This window comes from Zootermopsis nevadensis, unplaced genomic scaffold, assembly GCF_977971745.1.
Source record: "Zootermopsis nevadensis isolate Lab colony 2312 unplaced genomic scaffold, Znev_1.0 Znev_ptg000008l, whole genome shotgun sequence".
NCBI lineage: Eukaryota > Metazoa > Arthropoda > Insecta > Blattodea > Termopsidae > Zootermopsis > Zootermopsis nevadensis.
The window spans coordinates 16,715,048-16,736,142 of NW_028259140.1; the positions used below are offsets into that span (position 1 = coordinate 16,715,048).

General features: G+C 42.6%; 1 protein-coding gene and 1 long non-coding RNA gene across 2 annotated transcripts in view; one reads left to right on the forward strand and one right to left on the reverse strand.

The window, feature by feature from the left end:
- Nucleotides 1–1,119: 1,119 nt before the first annotated feature.
- LOC110834987 (cadherin-AgCad1) overlaps nucleotides 1,120–21,095 on the forward strand; it is a 61,221-nt gene continuing 41,245 nt past the window's right edge. The window contains exons 1-9 of the mRNA XM_022074765.2: nucleotides 1,120–1,554; nucleotides 10,096–10,155; nucleotides 12,524–12,661; nucleotides 14,109–14,362; nucleotides 15,508–15,597; nucleotides 16,564–16,713; nucleotides 17,706–17,870; nucleotides 18,960–19,133; nucleotides 20,048–20,241. Of these exons, the coding sequence (XP_021930457.2) occupies nucleotides 1,545–1,554; nucleotides 10,096–10,155; nucleotides 12,524–12,661; nucleotides 14,109–14,362; nucleotides 15,508–15,597; nucleotides 16,564–16,713; nucleotides 17,706–17,870; nucleotides 18,960–19,133; nucleotides 20,048–20,241 (1,235 nt within the window). The 5' untranslated portion in view covers nucleotides 1,120–1,544. The remainder of the gene's footprint in view (nucleotides 1,555–10,095; nucleotides 10,156–12,523; nucleotides 12,662–14,108; nucleotides 14,363–15,507; nucleotides 15,598–16,563; nucleotides 16,714–17,705; nucleotides 17,871–18,959; nucleotides 19,134–20,047; nucleotides 20,242–21,095) is intronic.
- The window catches only part of LOC110834989 (uncharacterized), a 340,098-nt gene continuing 321,449 nt past the window's right edge, over nucleotides 2,447–21,095 (reverse strand). Inside the window, exon 5 of the long non-coding RNA XR_015534220.1 lies at nucleotides 2,447–4,316. This is a non-coding gene — a long non-coding RNA (uncharacterized LOC110834989). The remainder of the gene's footprint in view (nucleotides 4,317–21,095) is intronic.

The window sequence follows — 21,095 nt, forward strand, 5'->3', positions numbered from 1 at the left end:
TCAAAAGAGAAATGATCAGAATAGCTCGCGGAGAGCAGTAGTAATAGACACGTACAAGGCAGACATCTAGTCTGTTTGTCGTGCACCTAACCTAACTTTCTGTACCACCTACAGAGAATAGGTGCTTACGAAATCCTTGATATCAGGTGTTGCATTTCAGGCCAATCAAACACTGGTTAAAAAATCCTTGTCCAAAGGAATTATTAAAATCCCTGATAATACAACCATCTCCGCGCCACCTACAGAGAAAAGCTGAAGTACGATCCTCTGTGGAAGATCAGAGGAGTATGCACTTAAATTCTCGATACTTCGAAGTGTAAAACCATTGATGACCTCTACAACACGAAATACCACTACCAAAGCCAACATCATTCCTGCTGTCCCGTGTGTGTGGGAAAAAAAATAACCTAAACACCAAGCAGAGCTTGTGTCCTCTTGTGGCGCCAGGAGCGCTAGAGTCTGCATTTCTGTGTGTTGGACTCTGTACCAGCACAAACGACCTTCAAATGATGGAGTGCGTTGTAGGGAGTGAACCTGTTTGTATGTGTGTGCGAGTACACAAGCAGCAAAGAATTCTGCAGCTGTTTGTGTGACGGAATGGAAAATTATACATGTTGCTTAATTTTTTTAAGCGTAAATGCGTGTAATATTCCTTTCAATTGCAAATTATCTTGAACGATTCGAAGCTGTAAAGCAAACCCTTCGGTACAGCGTGTAATTTATTTTATTGGTGTATGACTATTTTAATAAAGACGTATCGCTGTATAGAAACACATACACACTAGCGTTAAGTGTGGGAATTAAATCGGGCAAGGATTTGAACTTCGTGTCAATGATTACTTAATTCATAGTTGCTGTGTGATATTTAAGAAACTTCTATAATTATCCTACCAACATTTGAATGTCGTGCTATCAATGAGGGATCCTAGGATATTCTTCTGATTCTATTTGTCGATTTATAACTAAAGACTATCTGCTGTATCAAACTTCAGATTTATTTGGTTCGATAAAAATTATCTGATCAAATATTATTACATCCTGTTAACATGTTTGAACCTTGTTGTGCAATGTTATTCCGTGACATTCTATATCTTTATCGTCATCTGTGCAGGGTCCAAGACAAACAACTGAAGTGCTACTAGGCGACACTTTTTCGCAGCTATCAGTCAACTTCTACTGTATTTTGCTTTGTTTAATGAGGCCTTAACGCACCGAGGACATTCACAAGGATTCCTGAAGACCCAGTTTTCTTATTTGAGAGTAAAATAACATAGTATTCAAGTAGAGAATCTGTAGTTATCGCCTATGCCACACCGAAAGGAAATGTACATGACAATAGTATTTATCTACGCACATTCAACTAGAAATGTCGTGTGATTATCAATATTTTATCGATACCTTATCAATGCCTTATCTTCACTTACACATATCAGTCGTCTTTTTTCCCCAGCTGATCACGTCAGTATCCATTTTGGAATTGTTCACAAGCACCACGTTTATTTTCTCTGTGTTAAACTGCTGTTGTTTCAACTGAGTTTGCATTTATGTGTGCGGGTAAGTCGAATTTCAAGTTTAATGTGCTTAATTACGTGATATGTTTTCGTATTAAAAGTTAAAATAAATTCACGAGTAGAATAATCAAAACCAACTGTTTATTATGACAATTTGTTGTAAAATAACATAAATACTATAAATAACAAAGGAGTTCTCCTAGAGGCGAATAAATAAGCTAGTATTGAAGTAAATTTAAATAAAACTAAATTTACGAGAGTAACAAGTTTGGTATTTCGCAATTAAAAGAAGTTTGGCGTCTGTGGGTGTGATAAGAAGCTATCAGTAGAATTACAGGTGAAGGAAATTTCTATTCGTAGAATTATAATGAGAAATACAGCCAATTAACGTTCCACAAATGCCAAAATATTTGCCTTCCTACATCGAAACGTTTGTGTTGGCACCAACAGATCACTTACAAAACTGGAAAGGTGTGCTCTGTTGTACACAATGACATTCTAAAGGAGTTTCTGACTCTCGGATAATTCACGCGAAAATGCGATCCCAGGTAATTGTTGCTTAACAGTTTGTTATAACAATTGAATAAGATGAGGTGGTCTAGCGGTTAGAACGCTGGCCTTGTAATCCTGTGGTCTCGGGTTCGATTCCCGGTGGTGCTCAGATTTATAACTTGTGTTGGGCAAGGCCGTGGTCTAGGCAACACGGAGTTTTCCTCCGTGGCATCCCAACAATTACTCCATTCACACACAGAAGAAGGCAATGGCAAACCACTTTTGGATCATCTGCCAAGAACGTATATGAACAGGTCCCAGTCCGAGAAAAGGATGGAAGGATCCTGTTCATATGGACCTGTCGTCAGACAGAACACTAAATAATAATAAGATGAGGTGGTCTAGCTGTTAGAACGCTGGCCTTGTAATCCTGGGGTCTCGGGTTCGAATCCCGGCGGTGCCCGAATTTATAACTTGTGTTGGGCAAGGCCGTGGTCTAGGCAACACGGAGTTTTCCTCCGTGGCATCCCAACAATTACTCCATTCACACACAGAAGAAGGCAATGGCAAACCACTTCTGGATCATCTGCCAAGAACGTATATGAACAGGTCCCAGTCCGAGAAAAGGATGGAAGGATCCTGTTCATATGGACCTGTCGTCAGACAGAACACTAAATAAATAAATAATAACTAACAATTGAAACCCGCGACAGCACGAAGAATAATATTACAAGAACTGACTTACCGTCAGCACTTCTGACTTCTATTTAATCTTTGGCGTGCACAAATCTTCCGACGACACACACTGCTTAATGTTATCTTCTTAAAGGTGTACAAGAACTGCATTTAACATTACAGACAACCCTCCATCTGTCACTAGTCTTTTCAGATACTGAGACAATTACCGTCTCAAGTTGTAGAGTTGTGAATAATTGTTTAGAGTGCTTAATAATTCACCTCTTTCAACAGAATATGCTTTCTTTTTCACGATGACAACATAACAATTTAATTCATTACATCGAACAGTTTAGGCGTTGCCAACAACGGCACAAATAGTTCGTATGATCACCGTAAGGTCTATATGGCAGCACGGGCGATCACGTGATCGCTCTTCCGATGAATTTGGATTAACCCCTCATGACACAACGTTCGTATCGAAGGAAACTGATATCGTATCAGCCGTTCTCGAGGTCTTATATGCGTGCTACAAGCATGATCATCAATATCTATCTGTATCTTTCGCTCCAACTAGTGATCGGATTTCGAAGGTCGACCTAGATGATAATGTGAGTTCCGGATTCATGTAATCTGAAATTTAACATTCTCAGTTTCACACTGAAAGGCTGCAAGCAAGTTACAGGCTCGTACAATACATAAAACGCAAGACAAAGTGAGACAATCTTTATCTGAAGTATCTTTAGACAATTTCAGTATTTATCAAACCAATTATTTCTGTCTCTGATATCTATAGTCTGACTAGCTTTAAATAAAGGCTTTGCGTAAGATTTTAGGTTTTCACGGCGACGAGTATGAAGATTTCTGTCTTCTGGGTTGTTGCGCTGTGTAGTCTGGTCGATGTTAACGAACGTTTCAGAGGTCATACTGCCTCCATCATCAGGGCGGTGAGTATGAAGATTTCTGTCTTCTGGGTTGTTGCGCTGTGTAGTCTGGTCGATGTTAACCAACGTTTCAGAGGTCATACTGCCTCCATCATCAGGGCGATGGGTATGAAGATTTCTGTCTTCTGGGTTGTTGCGCTGTGTAGTCTGGTCGATGTTAACCAACGTTTCGGAGGTTATACTGCCTCCATCATCAGGGCGATGAGTATGAAGATTTATGTCTTCTGGGTTCTTGCGCTGTGTAGTCTGGTCGATGTTAACCAACGTTTCAGAGGTCATACTACCTCCGTCATCAGGGCGATGAAGATTTCTGTCTTCTGGGTTGTTGCGCTGTGTAGTCTGGTCGATGTTTACCAACGTTAAAGAGGTCATGCTGCCTCCGTCATCAGAGTATGAAGATTTCTGTCTTCTGGGTTGTTGCGCTGTGTAGTCTGGTCGATGTTACCCAACGTTTCAGAGGTCATACTGCCTCCGTCATCAGGGCGATGAGTATGAAGATTTATGTCTTCTGGGTTCTTGCGCTGTGTAGTCTGGTCGATGTTAACCAACGTTTCAGAGGTCATACTGCCTCCGTCATCAGGGCGATGAGTATGAAGATTTATGTCTTCTGGGTTCTTGCGCTGTGTAGTCTGGTCGATGTTTACCAACGTTTGAGAGGTCATACTGCCTCCATCATCAGGGCGATGATTTGTATCTGAAACACCAAGGCCAATTGTATGTGATATGTAAAAGAAAATGAGTTCTGAATAGGCGAACCTACACATTTGAATTCTTGTTCAGTTACTTGCAAATAAAATCCCTTACTGTTGTTAGCGTCTACATTAGCTGTATCCATGGTATAGAGTCCTCCTTGACAAAGGAACTCCACGCTCACCTACTGACGCGCGTACACTACATATTTAAATTTCCCACTTTTCACTTCCTCGTAATCACAAACACACCCTGCACGTTCTATTTATCATCAATCAATTCCAGTTCTCCTTGATTTCCGAACAAAGCTTATGGCTTATTACGTGGACAACGAAGATACCGGCTTGCACCTATGACTTTCGATTCTCAATAAAACCTCATCTAGGCAAGCGACCAGAGCCGTGCCAAAAATATTTGCAAAATTCATGGGTACATCGGATTTCGGTCAGGGAATAACTAGCTTAAATTAAAGGTTAAACGAAATTTGCGCACAACTTCTCCACAGTGCGAATCCTCGTTATAAAAAGGAAATCAAAAATATTTTTGGCTAAAATTGTGGACATTATCTATCGCCTGTTCCTTCTCATAATACGACGTTTCGGAGATTGGTTCTGTCTCCGTCGTTAATTAAAATAAGGGGACAAAAGTGTTTATGCTCCGTGGAGTAACTTAGAAAGGGTTAGTCTCCTTCCCTAAACACCTACTAAAATCCAAGCCGGGTAATGTACACACACCTTGTGTCACATTTCATCTGTGGGATACGTCAAAACTGAAAGCCCGGATAAAAATTACAGTCAGTCCCAATTGAAACCTACCAAACCCCGTCGAAGTTCCAGCCTCAATTACGGCGGAATCTTCAGGCGCCCGTGATGTAACGACATCTCTCGGTCAAATGTGGAATGATGGCTGCTGACAGAATATTCCGAAATCGGCCTAAAAGTGGAGCGCCCAGCTCGGACTAACTGCCCCGCGATTTGTTGATGGCGGTGGACCACATACAAGGTGCGATCGGAAAGTTTCAAGACTGTGTCATTAGAGGGCGAACCGGATGTAGTACGAGCTTCTGCCGCTAGGGGGTGCGGCCTACATTCATAGTGAATCAGTGTGCCAGCCGGCATCATCGAATTAGCATTTGTTTCTTAGTTACGGGCGTTTTGGTAGTGCATTACACCGACCCTCCTGCGATTTCGGAATGGCGTGTGCATCAAATTTTGACAAAGACTCGCCAAAACGGCTACGGAAACCTATGAAATGCTAAAGCAAGCATTTGGGGAGTCCGCAATGGGTCGTGCACAAACTTTTGTGTGGCATTCACGTTTTAAAAATGGCCGAACCTCTGTCGATGATGACGAGCGTTCTGGACGACCATCTTCGAGCACAACGCCCGAAAATGTTACGAAGATTCGGCAGGCCATTCACGAAGATCGACGTCGTACCATCAACGACTTGTGCGACATTGTTGGGATAGGCTATGGGACCTGTCAGCTGATTCTAAAGGAAGAACTCCACATGCGACGCATCATGACAACGCGCCAGCGCACACCGCCCTCAAAGTTCGGCAGTTTTTGGCCTCAAACACCATGGCCGTCATCCCGCACCCTCCTTATTCGCCGTGTGACTTCTTCCTCTTCCCAAAGATGAAAATTCAGCTAAAGAGAAGGAGATTTGAGACGATAGAAGAGATTCAGGCAGAATCGCAGATGGTGCTTGACAGGCTGACAAAGAAAGATTTCCAGGGATGCTTCCAGGCTTGGCAGCGGCGCTGGGATCGTTGTGTTCACTCCCAGGGGAACTACTTCGAGGGTGATGGATGAATTTAATACCTGAGATAAGTGTACGGGTTTTTATACGCGCAGTCTTGAAACTTTCCGATCGCACCTCGTAGCTGACATTTTCAGGCTTGGTTCGTATTCACATGCCACATGGGCCGATTTCTATATTTTTCTTTTCTTTTCCAAATGTAACTGAATTCCCTTTTGCAGAATCTCGGCTTCTCTCCAATTAATCCGACGTCCTTCTTCACAGGGACGTCGTGCCAGCTTGAATTTTACTTCAAATGGCGTTGGCGTCCTCCGACGCGCACTCTCAGTGGGCTGCCTGCTTCTCCAACGCAAATTCTGCCTCACTCACACGGCGCACTGCATAACAAACACAGCATTTGTTACGTAGAAGGTCTCTTCCAGGCCTGGTTTCCACAAGGGCGTGTCTCAGAGGCTTGAACGCGGTCCTAATTTTATATTTAATCCCAGTGCGTCTGAAGTTTCCGGAGACTCCCTTGACGTCCTGCAGAGTGGAGGAGTTGTGTCTGTATGTGACCGACGTTTTGCCGCTGGTCTGTCGATGACGGACTCGACGAAGGATGAGGAAATCCCGTTGAGTGCCTACCCGTGTCTACTGTTACCAGTCTCGTTGTGATAAATGCTTTGCCGTTCTTGGCAAACGATGTCTGTTCTAAGCACCAAACTGTGGACGGGCCCCCTCTTCACATGGCGTAGGTGGATGGAGTCAGAGTGGAGGTAGCGTCCAGTTCGTGTGGGTTTCCTGTGGACCCACGTTGACGGTCTAGTCCTCTTTGTCGTGACTGTTACACCAAGAGAAGACGGAGATTCGTTTGACGCCGTTGCCATAGTAAACTGAATGGAGGGCCCGAGATTTGTTGACGTGGTTGAGAAATTCATGCGTCCTCGGTGATACTAGGAGCCGTACGATTATCCAGATGCTGAATTTGTATTCTACTGAATCCAGGGCCTGGATTTCAAAAATTTTCTCTCTATGTGTTACTAATAATCGGAGGAACTGAATTTCCCTACGCCATATCGTCTTTTTGGTGGAAGTAGGAGGTTTATATACAAAGCTCCAATAACTCCGTTATGTCGGCAACCTGCACTACAAAACGTTGTGGAAGGTTCTGGTCTCCGATAACAGCTTGTGGATGCCCCGTAGAACCTCGTCTACTGACAGGTTCGTGAAAAGGCTGGCTACATAAAAACTGACCAGAAGATCTTTTTTTTTCAATTTTAATACTTATTTTATTAAGTGGATTTTAATTCGGAATTTTTATACAAATTTTTGAGTGTCGGCGTATGTACAGATGAAATGTGACGTGAGGTGTGTGTACACCCGGCTTGGACTTGAACAGGCGTTCAGATTAGCTAAGGGACCCCACGGAGTAGGACTCCTTTCGTCTCCTTATTTTACCTGATGACGTAGACAGACCCAATCCCCGAAACGTCGTGTTATGACAAAGGAACCAAGATTGTTGCAATGCACCTTCCTCAATGTCCTTTAGAATGACCGAACAAAGTTGCAATTGTTCCTGCAATTTCCTTATAACAAACAAGCAAACAAACATGTTTGTTTAATTTTCCACAACTCGTCGTTATCAAATTCCCTCGATGACAGTATTAACCACTTAATGGCGATGGCGTCATCGTATACTCGTTGCACGTTAACAGTTAAGGTGTTGGCTCCAAACCTGACGTCTGACTCACAGATAAGGAACAATGAATGTCGCGCGAACTGCGACTTTCGGTAAAATGAACGACCTAAGACACCATACACATACAAGGACAAAAGTTAAGAATGTTCCGGCCACCTTTATCCACGGTAAAAAAGACCCTCAGGAACCCATTGGATAGGTATTTTTTAATTATTAGTGTTCTGTCTGACGACAGGTCCATATGAACAGGATCCTTCCATCCTTTTCTCGGACTGGGACCTGTTCATATACGTTCTTGGCAGATGATCCAGAAGTGGTTTGCCATTGCCTTCTTCTGTGTGTGAATGGAGTACTTGTTGGGATGCCACGGAGGAAAACTCCGTGTTGCCTAGACCACGGCCTTGCCCAACACAAGTGATAAATTCGGGCACCGCCGGGAATCGAACCCGAGACCCCAGGATTACAAGGCCAGCGTTCTAACCGCTAGACCACCTCATCTTATTATTATTTAGTGTTCTGTCAGAGGACAGGTCCATATGAACAGGATCCTTCCATCCTTTTCTCGGACTGGGACCTGTTCATATACGTTCTTGGCAGATGATCCAGAAGTGGTTTGCCATTGCCTTCTTCTGTGTGTGAATGGAGTAATTGTTGGGATGCCACGGAGGAAAACTCCGTGTTGCCTAGACCACGGCCTTGCCCAACACAAGTAATAAATTCGGGCACCGCCGGGAATCGAACCCGAGACCCCAGGATTACAAGGCTAGTGTTCTGACCGCTAGACCACCTCATCTTATTATTATTTAGTGTTCTGTCTGACGACAGGTCCATATGAACAGGATCCTTCCAACCTTTTCTCGGACTGGGACCTGTTCATATACGTTCTTGGCAGATGATCCAGAAGTGGTTTGCCATTGCCTTCTTCTGTGTGTGAATGGAGTACTTGTTGGGATGCCACGGAGGAAAACTCCGTGTTGCCTAGACCACGGCCTTGCCCAACACAAGTGATAAATTCGGGCACCGCCGGGAATCGAACCCGAGACCCCAGGATTACAAGGCCAGCGTTCTAACCGCTAGACCACCTCATCTTATTATTATTTAGTGTTCTGTCAGAGGACAGGTCCATATGAACAGGATCCTTCCATCCTTTTCTCGGACTGGGACCTGTTCATATACGTTCTTGGCAGATGATCCAGAAGTGGTTTGCCATTGCCTTCTTCTGTGTGTGAATGGAGTAATTGTTGGGATGCCACGGAGGAAAACTCCGTGTTGCCTAGACCACGGCCTTGCCCAACACAAGTAATAAATTCGGGCACCGCCGGGAATCGAACCCGAGACCCCAGGATTACAAGGCTAGTGTTCTGACCGCTAGACCACCTCATCTTATTATTATTTAGTGTTCTGTCTGACGACAGGTCCATATGAACAGGATCCTTCCATCCTTTTCTCGGACTGGGACCTGTTCATATACGTTCTTGGCAGATGATCCAGAAGTGGTTTGCCATTGCCTTCTTCTGTGTGTGAATGGAGTAATTGTTGGGATGCCACGGAGGAAAACTCCGTGTTGCCTAGACCACGGCCTTACCCAACACAAGTTATAAATTCGGGCACCGCCGGGAATCGAACCCGAGACCCCAGGATTACAAGGCTAGTGTTCTGACCGCTAGACCACCGTGGTTGTTGTGGATAGGCTACGGCTAGTAAAGGGGACTCGTTCACCGAGAAATTACGTTTCGTTCTGCACAGACCAAAATACCCGAAGGTAGAAGGAAACGTGGCTACACCACGCAGAGATTAAGGAAGCTGAAGACTCTGGGCGAGAAGGCGTCCAGCGAGAAGTCACATGATGAGTTGCAAAGTTCGTGAGGTCAGGGATCTGGTCGTGGCCTATTCTAAAGCACCATCCTAGAATTCGCTCGGAAAGACTGAGGAAATCCCTGTCAGGATTGTCGTTCACCGAACGAGGTCCTGACCCACCAGTTCCCGTGGTGTGCGCTGCGTGTTGCATACCGTTAAGCTGACTGAGCGGACGAGATGTCTGCATGCTCTGTGCTCTGATACACGTTGTTTGAAGAATGTTTATGACGTCGGGGCCTCTACATACTGCCGAGGGACACACGGTACATTAAATGATATAGGACTACGCAAATGTTAAGTAGCTCGTATGCATTTCGAAGTGCATGCCTATGACGTGACGTGATACATTCGCAAAGTTTGTTTCTGACGGAGAGACCTCTCAGAAGATCGAGTAGGAGGTTGGAGCATAACATTAGCTCAGTATCGTGTCTAATCGCGGGCTGAAGTCTCGCGTTGTTTAACAAAAGACGCTCTTCGACTGTTTCAGGTACGATGGCTGCAGTCCTTCTGTTGGGCTCGCTGGTGTTCCTTGCTACTGTAAAGGCGGGTAAGTGTGCATTTGAACAGAACTGCTCCCCCAAGACCTTCGCTTAAGCGCAGAGCCACGTTCTTACCCTATCGGAACAATTAAAACAATAAAATGGAGGACACGGTGCTTAGGAGATACAAACACAGAACACGGACGGACGATCTGTTGCTTATGAAGACGGATCTTATCGATTAGTCTAAGCATTTGTGACAAAGCTTTATTGTTACACTGACACGTATATGTCCCTTTTTTCGGTTACAGGAAGGAAACACGATTTATGAATATGAATTATCAGGAGAAGGTACTGTCCACAGATCACGAGAGAAACCCTGCAAGGGGAAGTCGTTTCTGGTCGGTGCGGGGGGGGGATGTTTACTGCCTGGTGGACTAGAGGGCTGCTATTGGTGGGAAGTGCGATACGTCAGAGTTTTACGCCACTACACAGACTGAAAACATCAAGCAGTTAAGAGTGAGTCCAACTCTAATGTGTTCTGTGGGTGTTGCGATAATATTCTAGATTAAATCGCTGTGCCGCTGTGAGGTAATCTTAAAGCTGTACACATCAGAACACGTGAGAGCCTGTCGTCTGTTGTTCGTTCAGTGGTTGTGGAACGAATGCTTTTAGGATGGGTCGTCACTCACTGCGAAATCTTGCGCATGCGCGTATATCGCATTCCTAGCAGGGATTTTCTCCTGGTCTGTGGACGTTACAAGACCTAAACTGTAGGGTCGATTTTAAAGGACAGAGATTAGCTCTTGTCAGTAGAGCCATGAGATTAGGTTGTGTTCTTTAACGAAGACGTCCAAAAACATCTGTCACTTCTCAGAGCGCCTTCAAGTGAACTGTCGTTACTGTAACCACAAGAAGATACTATTCGCGCGAACAAATTTATTGAGCCAAAGCCTTCGTCTACACGCAGGCTTTGACCCGTCCCAATTCAGCAGGAACTTAGGCAACTCCCGTCATGTAACAAATTACTGTCGCCGGTTACTTCCTTTTATGGTTTGTTTAACGACGCTGTATAGCAGGAAAATGTAAGATGATCAATAAACTGGAAGTGGTCGTGGTATAATTTAACGTAATACCCCTGCATTTAACCGAAGGCGACTGAGGAAAAGCAGAGAAATCTTCCGTCAGGATAGCCGGTATCCAAACCGAGATATGAACTGGGGGCCTCAAGAATACAAAGATCGAGGGTGCTACCAGATGTCATGTTCTTGGGTTCTCGTTTCAAGTAAAAGTTTCCACATCGTTACGAACTGTGCCCATGTCTTAGAAATTTAATCTCTGCTGTTTCAGGTTTTATTACAGCCCTTATTTTGAGGGTCCAGTTAAACCGTGAACTGTCACCCTTTTACAACGCATTAGCTGCGCCTGTCTCATCGTTCGCGACATTCATTTAATATTTAATCTCTGGTCGTTCGTTAAAACGGAATATCTTCTTAATTTCATATCCTAATTTTATTATTGAAATTTAGTCATGGAATCCAAAAGTTGATATTTATGCAAATTTCATATTAATTTAAATGATTCAAGGAGACATATTTGTCTCTGAGCTTAAGATTGTAGCACGTGGGAGTGTAAAAATTATTCCAGGCAATTCCAGGAAGTCATAACATCGTCACTGGATGTGGATAGTTTTAGGGGTGGGAGGACGGCTGGGTGGTTTCCTAGAACCGCGGGTGAGGGGGGTTAAATATCCTGCCCCTCGACAAAATCGAGGTCCGTGGCCTATTTGCTTCGCAGATTAAGTTGCGTCGGCTCCAACAGTTGATACAACGCAGTCACACAACCTGTAACTTCCGACGCGGAGCCATGTCCATGAGAACGCACCTGTAACCGACGGCGAGAATTGTATCGCCATTTTTGCCGGATTATTTAGCGTAAGTTGAGGCAGGCCACGACCACTTCCTTCGCCAGTTATCCTAACTCTGTGTTTTCGACGTTGAATAACATTTGTTGCTGATAAATTGGGCTTGGGCGTGGTGGGAAATAACCTTCAGAATATAAACTCTTCTTTAAAGAAATCGAACCATGCGGATTTGTTCTTAAGTAACCAATGAGAGAGTGAGCGGAGGAGGAGATGTCGTGGCCAATTTTGTAGGAGTATCAAAACGACCCTGGGAGAGTAATTTGTGTCTGGGAACCGAAAGACAGAGACGTCTATAAGTGTATCGAATAGCAGGGAACTTACTGTGAAAGGCAATAAATACTAAAATATATTATTTATGAAGTAAGTTGTTTTTACCACCTCCATAATAATATCTGTTAGTTTCCTACCGATTCTCTCATTACTCGTCGCCTGTCCCCCCCCCCCCAAACAACAACAAACAAATCCTTTAGCTTGTTTTAACACGCGGACTACGCCGTGTTGTGTTTTTGCAGACTGCAATTCCAACTTGCCACTCGGGGATCCTGACCCCAACGATGATGACGTGACGGTGATATTCTCTGATTACATAACACAGATTTCCCTAAAAGAAGGGATTGGGGACATCCAGATAGCAGTTTTCAACTGCGCCGGTGAGTATCGTCTGAAATCCTAGAGTGCCAAAAGAATGTTCTTTATATTTGTGTTCCTCTTTTTAACGTAAGAGCCCACTGAGGATTCATTCCGTAACAATATCATTCAGGGTCACTCACGTTCCTTCGCTCTCTGAGTCTGTAAAGTAACCTCTTTATTGGTAATCGTTCATCTTCGATTATATAAAGTTGGTCTTTGCATAATGAATTCTTCTCGGGCTACCAGCCGTCTCAGTTGGTACCTTGAAGACGAGGACGAACGTCGAAACGTCGGAGTTTTTCTCCGTTAAAGCCACCTGACACGGCTGGTAGCCCCAGAAGAATCCATTATACTCAGTCGCCGTGAAAGCTTGAGATCACATTGGTCTTTCCACTTCTGTTTGCAATATTCTTAATTTTATTTAGTCTGATAATACCCGGTTATTTCCCTAAAAATGCTCATGTTTTACCGGAGTGACAATGAACAAAAGAAAATCACGGAGAAACAAACGAGATGCCTCGTTGGTCACTCGTATTTATGGATTCGCCAACGCAGCAAACAGCTCATGTTTGGTAACAAAGAACTACCGGGCTGAGTGTACTTTAGACACATCAACGCTATCAAATTCCCCACCAGTGGATATGGACGGATAAGCGATTCGCATTCATTTTGTCGTCAGATTATTCTAACATCTCGAAAATGACAGGTGATTGATTACTAATGACTGACGCCATGAAGCTAGCTTTGGGGTTTGGAGTTTAAAATATCAAGTAATTTATATTTGTTGTGTGAAGTGTGGAAACTTTCTCATGGCTACACCATAAAACATTCATCAAATAAATGCTCAAAATAATTTTTGTCTGTTAACGCTGGCCTTGTAATCCTGGGGTCTCTGGTTCGATTCCCGGCGGTATAACTTGTGTTGGGCAAGGCCGTGGTCTAGGCAACACGGAGTTTTCCTCCGGGGGCTTCCCCGATTACTCCATTCACACACAGAAGAAGGCAATGGCAAACCACTTCTGGATCATCTGCCAAGAACGTATATGAACAGGTCCCAGTCCGAGAAAAGGATGGAAGGATCCTGTTCATATGGACCTGTCGTCACACAGAACACTAATAATAATAATAAAAAAATGTTATTGACTGAATGTATTTTGGCCTGGAACAACAGATTTTTGTCTGAAAGAAATGAGAAACACGAACCTTTAACAATAAAACAGCGGGAAACCGATTAGAGAAAATTTTCACCGCGTTGAAACACATTATTCCGCTCTTTAGACACTGTAAATGTGCCCTGGTCTTCATAAATCAAGTAGGAATATTACAATAGCGACCTTTATAGATGTTCATCACAGAATTCCAAGAATATTCGACGCATGATGAAGGGGATAATTCCAAAGCCCTTTGCTCGGAATTCAGGGGACTTGCGAGCGAAAGTGAAACATCCAATCAATTATGTTGTTACAGATTACGATGAACCAGAGATACAGAACTTCGTCACTGGAAACAATAACGACTTGGGGCTAGTGACTGAGAAAGACAGTGGCTTTTGGTTCCTTGTCGTGAAAATCGCCCAAGATTTTGAGGTGCCAAGCCAAAGGGCGTACAGATTCTTCGTGCAAGTAGCAAACAGTCGAGAGGAAGTTGTTATTAATTTAATAAATCTGGACGACGTTGCTCCATACTTCAGTCCAGCTGACTCAAAGCCTTGTGAAGTCTCTGTAAGTAATACGACGCTTTTCACACAAATTACTTTACCAACTGCACATTCTCTGTTACCCCTCTCTAATGAGACAAAATATTTCGTGAAATTACCCGCAATAATCCACAAAACGCACTTCTGACACCTACTGTCCTCAGCTTTGAATGGCTAACCTTAAATTCGCCTGTTTTGGAGGTGGTGGGCTCCGGACCCCTGTCTGCCTAAAAACTCGCCTTTCCTTTCAGTGTAAGAAGTCTCCGGGAACATTTCTATTTACTAGTCAGGTTTAATGAGGGGGGAAATAAATTTTTTTGGTCATTCTGTTAATGCGTTATGCTATAAAAAGGAAAATTATATTTGAAAATTGGCGACAGATGATGCCATGTTCTGAAAACAAACACACACACACACACACACACACACACACACATATATATATATATATATATGTCTAGCGGTTAGAACGCTGGCCTTGTAATCCTGGGGTCTCGGGTTCGATTCCCGGCGGTGCCCGAATTTATAACTTGTGTTGGGCAAGGCCGTGGTCTAGGCAACACGGAGTTTTCCTCCGTGGCATCCCAACAATTACTCCATTCACACACAGAAGAAGGCAATGGCAAACCACTTCTGGATCATCTGCCAAGAACGTATATGAACAGGTCCCAGTCCGAGAAGAGAAAAGGATGGAAGGATCCTGTTCATATGGACCTGTCGTCAGACAGAACACTAAATAATAATAAGATGAGGTGGTCTAGCGGTTAGAACGCTGGCCTTGTAATCCTGGGGTCTCGGGTTCGATTCCCGGCGGTGCCCGAATTTATAACTTGTGTTGGGCAAGGCCGTGGTCTAGGCAACACGGAGTTTTCCTCCGTGGCATCCCAACAATTACTCCATTCACACACAGAAGAAGGCAATGGCAAACCACTTCTGGATCATCTGCCAAGAACGTATATGAACAGGTCCCAGTCCGAGAAAAGGATGGAAGGATCCTGTTCATATGGACCTGTCGTCAGACAGAACACTAAAAATAATAAAAATATTTGTATATATATAGTATATTAAAATACCGGCGACCGACAATGTACACGTTAAATACAAATATGGAAAACAGAAGATTCAAATATGTCCCTGTATATACGAATAATTTTAACACTTCATTTTCAGGAAACCCTCAAAGGACCGACCAGTTGCCATCTTTTTGTGTATGACCGAGACGGAATTATGGACGACATGAAGTACACAGTAAAGGAAATGGTAAGCGAAACAACAAAGAGAAATAAATTCTTCCAGGGTTACAAGTCGAGTGAGTTTATTGGCATAAACATCTGGAATTTACGAAACTTTTTACCTCTCCGGGCAAATGATTACTGAAATTTTGGCATCGCAGCTGAAGTTGTAGATCTTGTTCGCAAATACGTACTTATTTTTTACCATACACTAAAACAGTGGTATTCAACCTGGGGTACGCGAAGACATCTTAGGGGGTACGTGAAATTTTTAAAAAAAATTATTTTTTGATAAACACTGAATAATCAGTAAAGTAATTTATTTAATTTATTTTAGATGTAGATTATATACTATGTATAACTTGAATTATACACCAACAACTTTGGGGGGTACAAAGTTGAAGAGAAATTATATCTGGGGGTACTCGAAGACGTCTTAGGGGGTACGTAAAATTTAAAAAAATATATTATTTTATGATGAACACTGAATAATCAGTAAAGTAATTTATTTAATTTATTTTAGATGTAGATTATATACTATGTATAACTTGAATTATTCACCAACAACTTTCGGGGTACAAAGTTGAAGAGAAATTATATCTCGGGGTACGCGAACAAAAAAAGGTTGAATACCACTGTTCTAAAAAAAATTCAGTCACCGATTGATTTCAGACAAGACGGAATAGTGTACTTCACAGTATGTTTGAAAAATTTTGTTCACAATTTCTGATCCTTCATCTAACCTGGCAACTCGATAGTCTTTAGCCCTGAGCATGGAGGCAATATGGCCCACCGAAAAGTTGATATCTGCCTACAAGTTGCACGGCGTTGCAACTCGAAGACCAACATCGACCTCTGTGTATCTCGATCCTCAATAACAGATCTGTATTTGTAATGAAACCATTTATTCATCTGACATACTTCAAATCCTGATTTTCTATGTAAATAACTTGGATGTAATCGGTAGAGAGTGTTTTTTTTTTTTGTATTTCAGGAAGACGTATCACAAGTTATTGAATTAGTTGCTGATCCTGATGGAACGTGTGGGCCTGGAGAATTGGACTGCAATAATGTTGTGCTCACAATAAAAACAGAACTTGAATTCATTATCAAGCCAGTTCACTCCTTAATTCTTCAAGTAGAGGTACGAAGTATTATCACATAATGAAAAGGATAAATTATATTTTCCAATCATATGATTCAGTTCCATTAAATAAATGCTATAGAAATTGCAAATGTTGTTATTCGAGCAAGATTATATAATGCGACGAAACTTCATGTTAAAAGTTTCTGAACTCGCATTGCTCAAGACGTGTCCACGACAGACGAATCTGTGTGTACGTTTAAAGGAAACAACGATTTTAAATTCGATAAATCAACATCCGAACGTTAGGAAAATGAACTTTCTTCAAGATTTCGACAAATAAAGACTTAGCATTACGGATCTCATTTGATGAGCTGTTTGTACCTTCCAGGACGTATAGATTTAACACGACATTTTGTAATACGGAATACGGTTTTACGCCGAGGTGTAAAAGAATTATCACAGGAAATATTTACGGAGTAAGACACCACCGAGGAAATTTTCTGTGTTCAGTGGAGTTTGTAACCTGCGTATAATGACAGAATGAGAACAATTTTAGTTGTGATGGACGTGAGTTCAGTATATGTTCCGCATTATTAAATTGTCGTCCGTTCGCAGTAACAAAGATGAATGCAAATTAATATCAAACTAGTTTATCCACGCTCGGTCACTGATATAAAAATGGCTACAATTGCTCACTGCAAAGTTATATTCAAAATTTCACTAAGATTTATAAATTAATTTGTAGGGATTTCATTTATATAGTACAGAAAAATAAATGAATAATTTTTGATTTAAGGAGATTTTGAGAATTTCAATGTGCAATTTCGAGATTTTACTAAAGTACAGAACATAATTCCAAACGTGCCAACTGAACTATGTCCCCTGTCCAGCGTGAACCTCAACTCTCAGCTTTAGCGCCGTGGAAAGTCAGGCATAGTTTTATTTGTGAAATAAACAGCTCATGGAGATTTGATTGTCGATGTACTCAAGAAATGCCTTTCCTATGATTAATGAAGTTATTGACTAATTGTTCGTTTTGTATTTACCAGGATAAAGGGGGTAACGTCGGGACATTACCATACATCTTACAAGTAAAAGCAGAGAACAAGGAAATCCCTACGATTACACCAGCAAGTCTCACGGCAGAAATCGACGAGCAATATTCTGGAGTTATCGACTTCGACACGCCTATAACAGTTTCAGACAGAGACAGCGTAAGTACTGGAACCTTAATTTCCAGAAGTTTGTTCCGGTCAGCGTCTACGGAGACGCTGCGACAGCCTATCTTGAGGTCAGGATGACGGATCATTTGGCGCGATAAATGCCCTCAGCCGCTTTCAATAACGTACTTGGATGGACTCAACACTCCGACGTCAAATTTTTCTTCAGGTCTTAGAAATATTAAGTCCGCGAATCATGGGATTCTGTAACGATTTCGAGATGTTAATTGATTACTCACCGCCCACCCAGTTTTCTGCAATTACGTCGGGCACTGCCCATTGTCTGTGGTACGGCTGTGCTGATCAACTTTCTGTCTCAAAGTAAAGCGTCCCACTATACGCCATGTAGGCGCTTGGGGGGGAGAGGAGGTATAGCTCCTACTAATTCTTAACCTCGTCACTAGATGGGGGTGAGTGGTCAGCATCACGCCCCGGGAAAGGATCCCGGTACCCATTGGATAGGAGGCTGGGTGGGCCCCAGAACCGATCTGGACGCAGACGCTAGAGGAAAAATCCTCTGCCCCCGTCGGGGATCGAACCCAGTAGCCAGTCACTATACTGACTGAGTAACCCCAGCTTACGATTCAAGCTGGAAGCCTGTAAATATTAACACGCTAACCAACATGGAACAAATGTTAACTGAAACGCACCTCACACAAAGGACGGGCTAATGTTGGACTTTCAGTCCGGAATAAAGATTCATTCGCCATTCTGAAGAAAAAAAATCCATATGTATTCAACAGGTACACACCTGGAGCCCACACAATGACCCAGGTAATCTTGGCCGATATTTTCAGTTCATTTACATCAATTAATGTTTATTTATAGTTTACATAACGACTCTGTCAGTTGCCATGACCGTAGAGCGCCTTATTCATGCCCACTTTACCGTTAATGAATCAGTTACGTGATAATTAATTAAATATTTACTGACTGTATTTTCTCGATGATTCATCTTCCATGCACCGCATTCCTAAGTAATGACTGTTGATTCTTCAGAACCTCATGATCTAGCGATATATGTTTTCAAATGTGCGTGCGTGTAAGAATAAAAATACAAGCGAAATAATTGCGCGTTTTCAGGTGGAATATGGACAGTTCGTCATTACACTGGTGGGTGATGAATCGAATGACTGTCACAAGGCTTTCGATGTAATTCCAAATGCCGGCTACAGGACGACCATTGTGAAAATCTCTGTGGTCGACCCAGCGAGGCTGAACTATGACGAAGGCACCTGTAATGACGTCATTTTGAAGGTAACAGTACCATGTCACTGCTTCGTCAATTTTATTCAGAGATTATTCTGAGGACTTCTCCTAGAACCACGAGTTTTGAATCAGTTGCCATTTTTATCACATCCAATGTGTCATTAAACACTCGGTTAAAATTAAGTAACTTCAACAGCAAATATATCAAATCGTGTGTTATATTAAATCTTGCTTTAGAATTCATCAGACACGCAGTCTGTCTGTCTGTCTAACCTCAAAAACAGGGAGCGAGCAGATGAGATTTGGTTCAGTTGGTGCAGGAGGGAGATTTGGATGCACGAATAGGACACGCGTCTGAGGTGTTGACAGAGTCGACTGCACTGGACACGATTTCTCGTGTTTTGGTGATGCGTCTGGGAAGCAACATGGATAAATTTGAGATACTAATCGGACATTTGCCTGCATGAACTGAGGAAGAATGCGAAAGAGCTCAGGATAATCGGTGTTCGAGCCTGCTTCAGAATAGGGTAGCTTCCGATCAGAAAGTAGGAATACCAACTACTAGGACTCGACGTTCAGTCATACACAGTTTACGATTACTTCTTTGTAACGACAAATCTCTTACAGTTTACGTATAGCGGAAAACTAAATGAATTACGTACTGTAACTGAGTAAATGATCTACCATGACTGACCCTAAGACATCAGAAGACTGTCAGTTTTCTAAGATAGCAGTATTTTACCGAAACTGCCAAGCCTCTGTGTACGTTCAGATACTCGCGAGACAGACGTGTTCAGACGATTTAACATAACACAGCTTAATGGTTCATAACTAGGGCCACACAGTGCAATGAGAATTGTTTAATGGTTTCAATGAAGTCTGTTCCCTTGGATTCCCAAAAAGGGAAACAAAAATATCAAACACTCGTTGCGTATAACAAGATTATACCATTTTATTTCCAGATTAAGGCATCGGAGTTATACGATGACACGCGAATTGGAGAAGCCCGAGTCAACATAAAATTGAGAGACGTCAACGATGAATCTCCAATATTTGAAAGCCAGGATTTCTTCTTTAGAGTTGATGAACACGCAGAACCAGGATCTTATCTAGGAACTGTGAAAGCTAAGGACCTGGACATCTTTGACGTTATACAGTAAGGGAAACTGAGTTAATCTGTTACTACTGTGGCCTAAAAATGATGAGTTACCTCAGTGGTATCTACACCATTACAGCCATGCAGATGGACACACAAATATCACGATTTCACGACTGCATTCTAAACTGAACACACTGGCTATGCGCATTCGATGAGAAGTACAACAACAACAGGCAACTGCATTGTAAAGCCGAAAAGATATCCTTGTTTTTCTACGTACTCAATTAGACTTACAGCATATCTGGTTCCTAAGTTTACTGATCCCATCAAAATGAAGTGATCTCGGCTGGGTCTCACATCAACTCTGCACCACTATTTGGACGGTATTTCGAACTCAGAATATTCTAAAATTCAATTACTAAGGTCCCGCGCACTCCTGGGTTCTAACTGGGCTCTACTTTCTTACAGTCAGTCCAAAAGACTCGAACCAAATAAATGTTATCACAGTGACTTCCCTTTCACTGATAGCACAAATGCCTGCTCTGATAACGTCTGCGATGTCTATCAGTATATTTTTCCGTGGATGGCGACTGCACGCACATCTTAATAATCTACCTTGTCGCATTACGTTTCAATGATTCATTAACTTTTATATCCGTAAACTCATTCAGGCACTTAAAATAACAAATAGTTTATAAAATGACTATTCTTAATCTTGTCCAAACATATAACCCGCATTCATAGAAACTGATATAAATACGAGGTGCGATCGGAAAGTTTCAAGACTGCGCCTATAAAAACCCGTACACTTATCTCAGGTATTAAATTCATCCATCACCCTCGAAGTAGTTCCCCTGGGAGTGAACACAACGATCCCAGCGCCGCTGCCAAGCCTGGAAGCATCCCTGGAA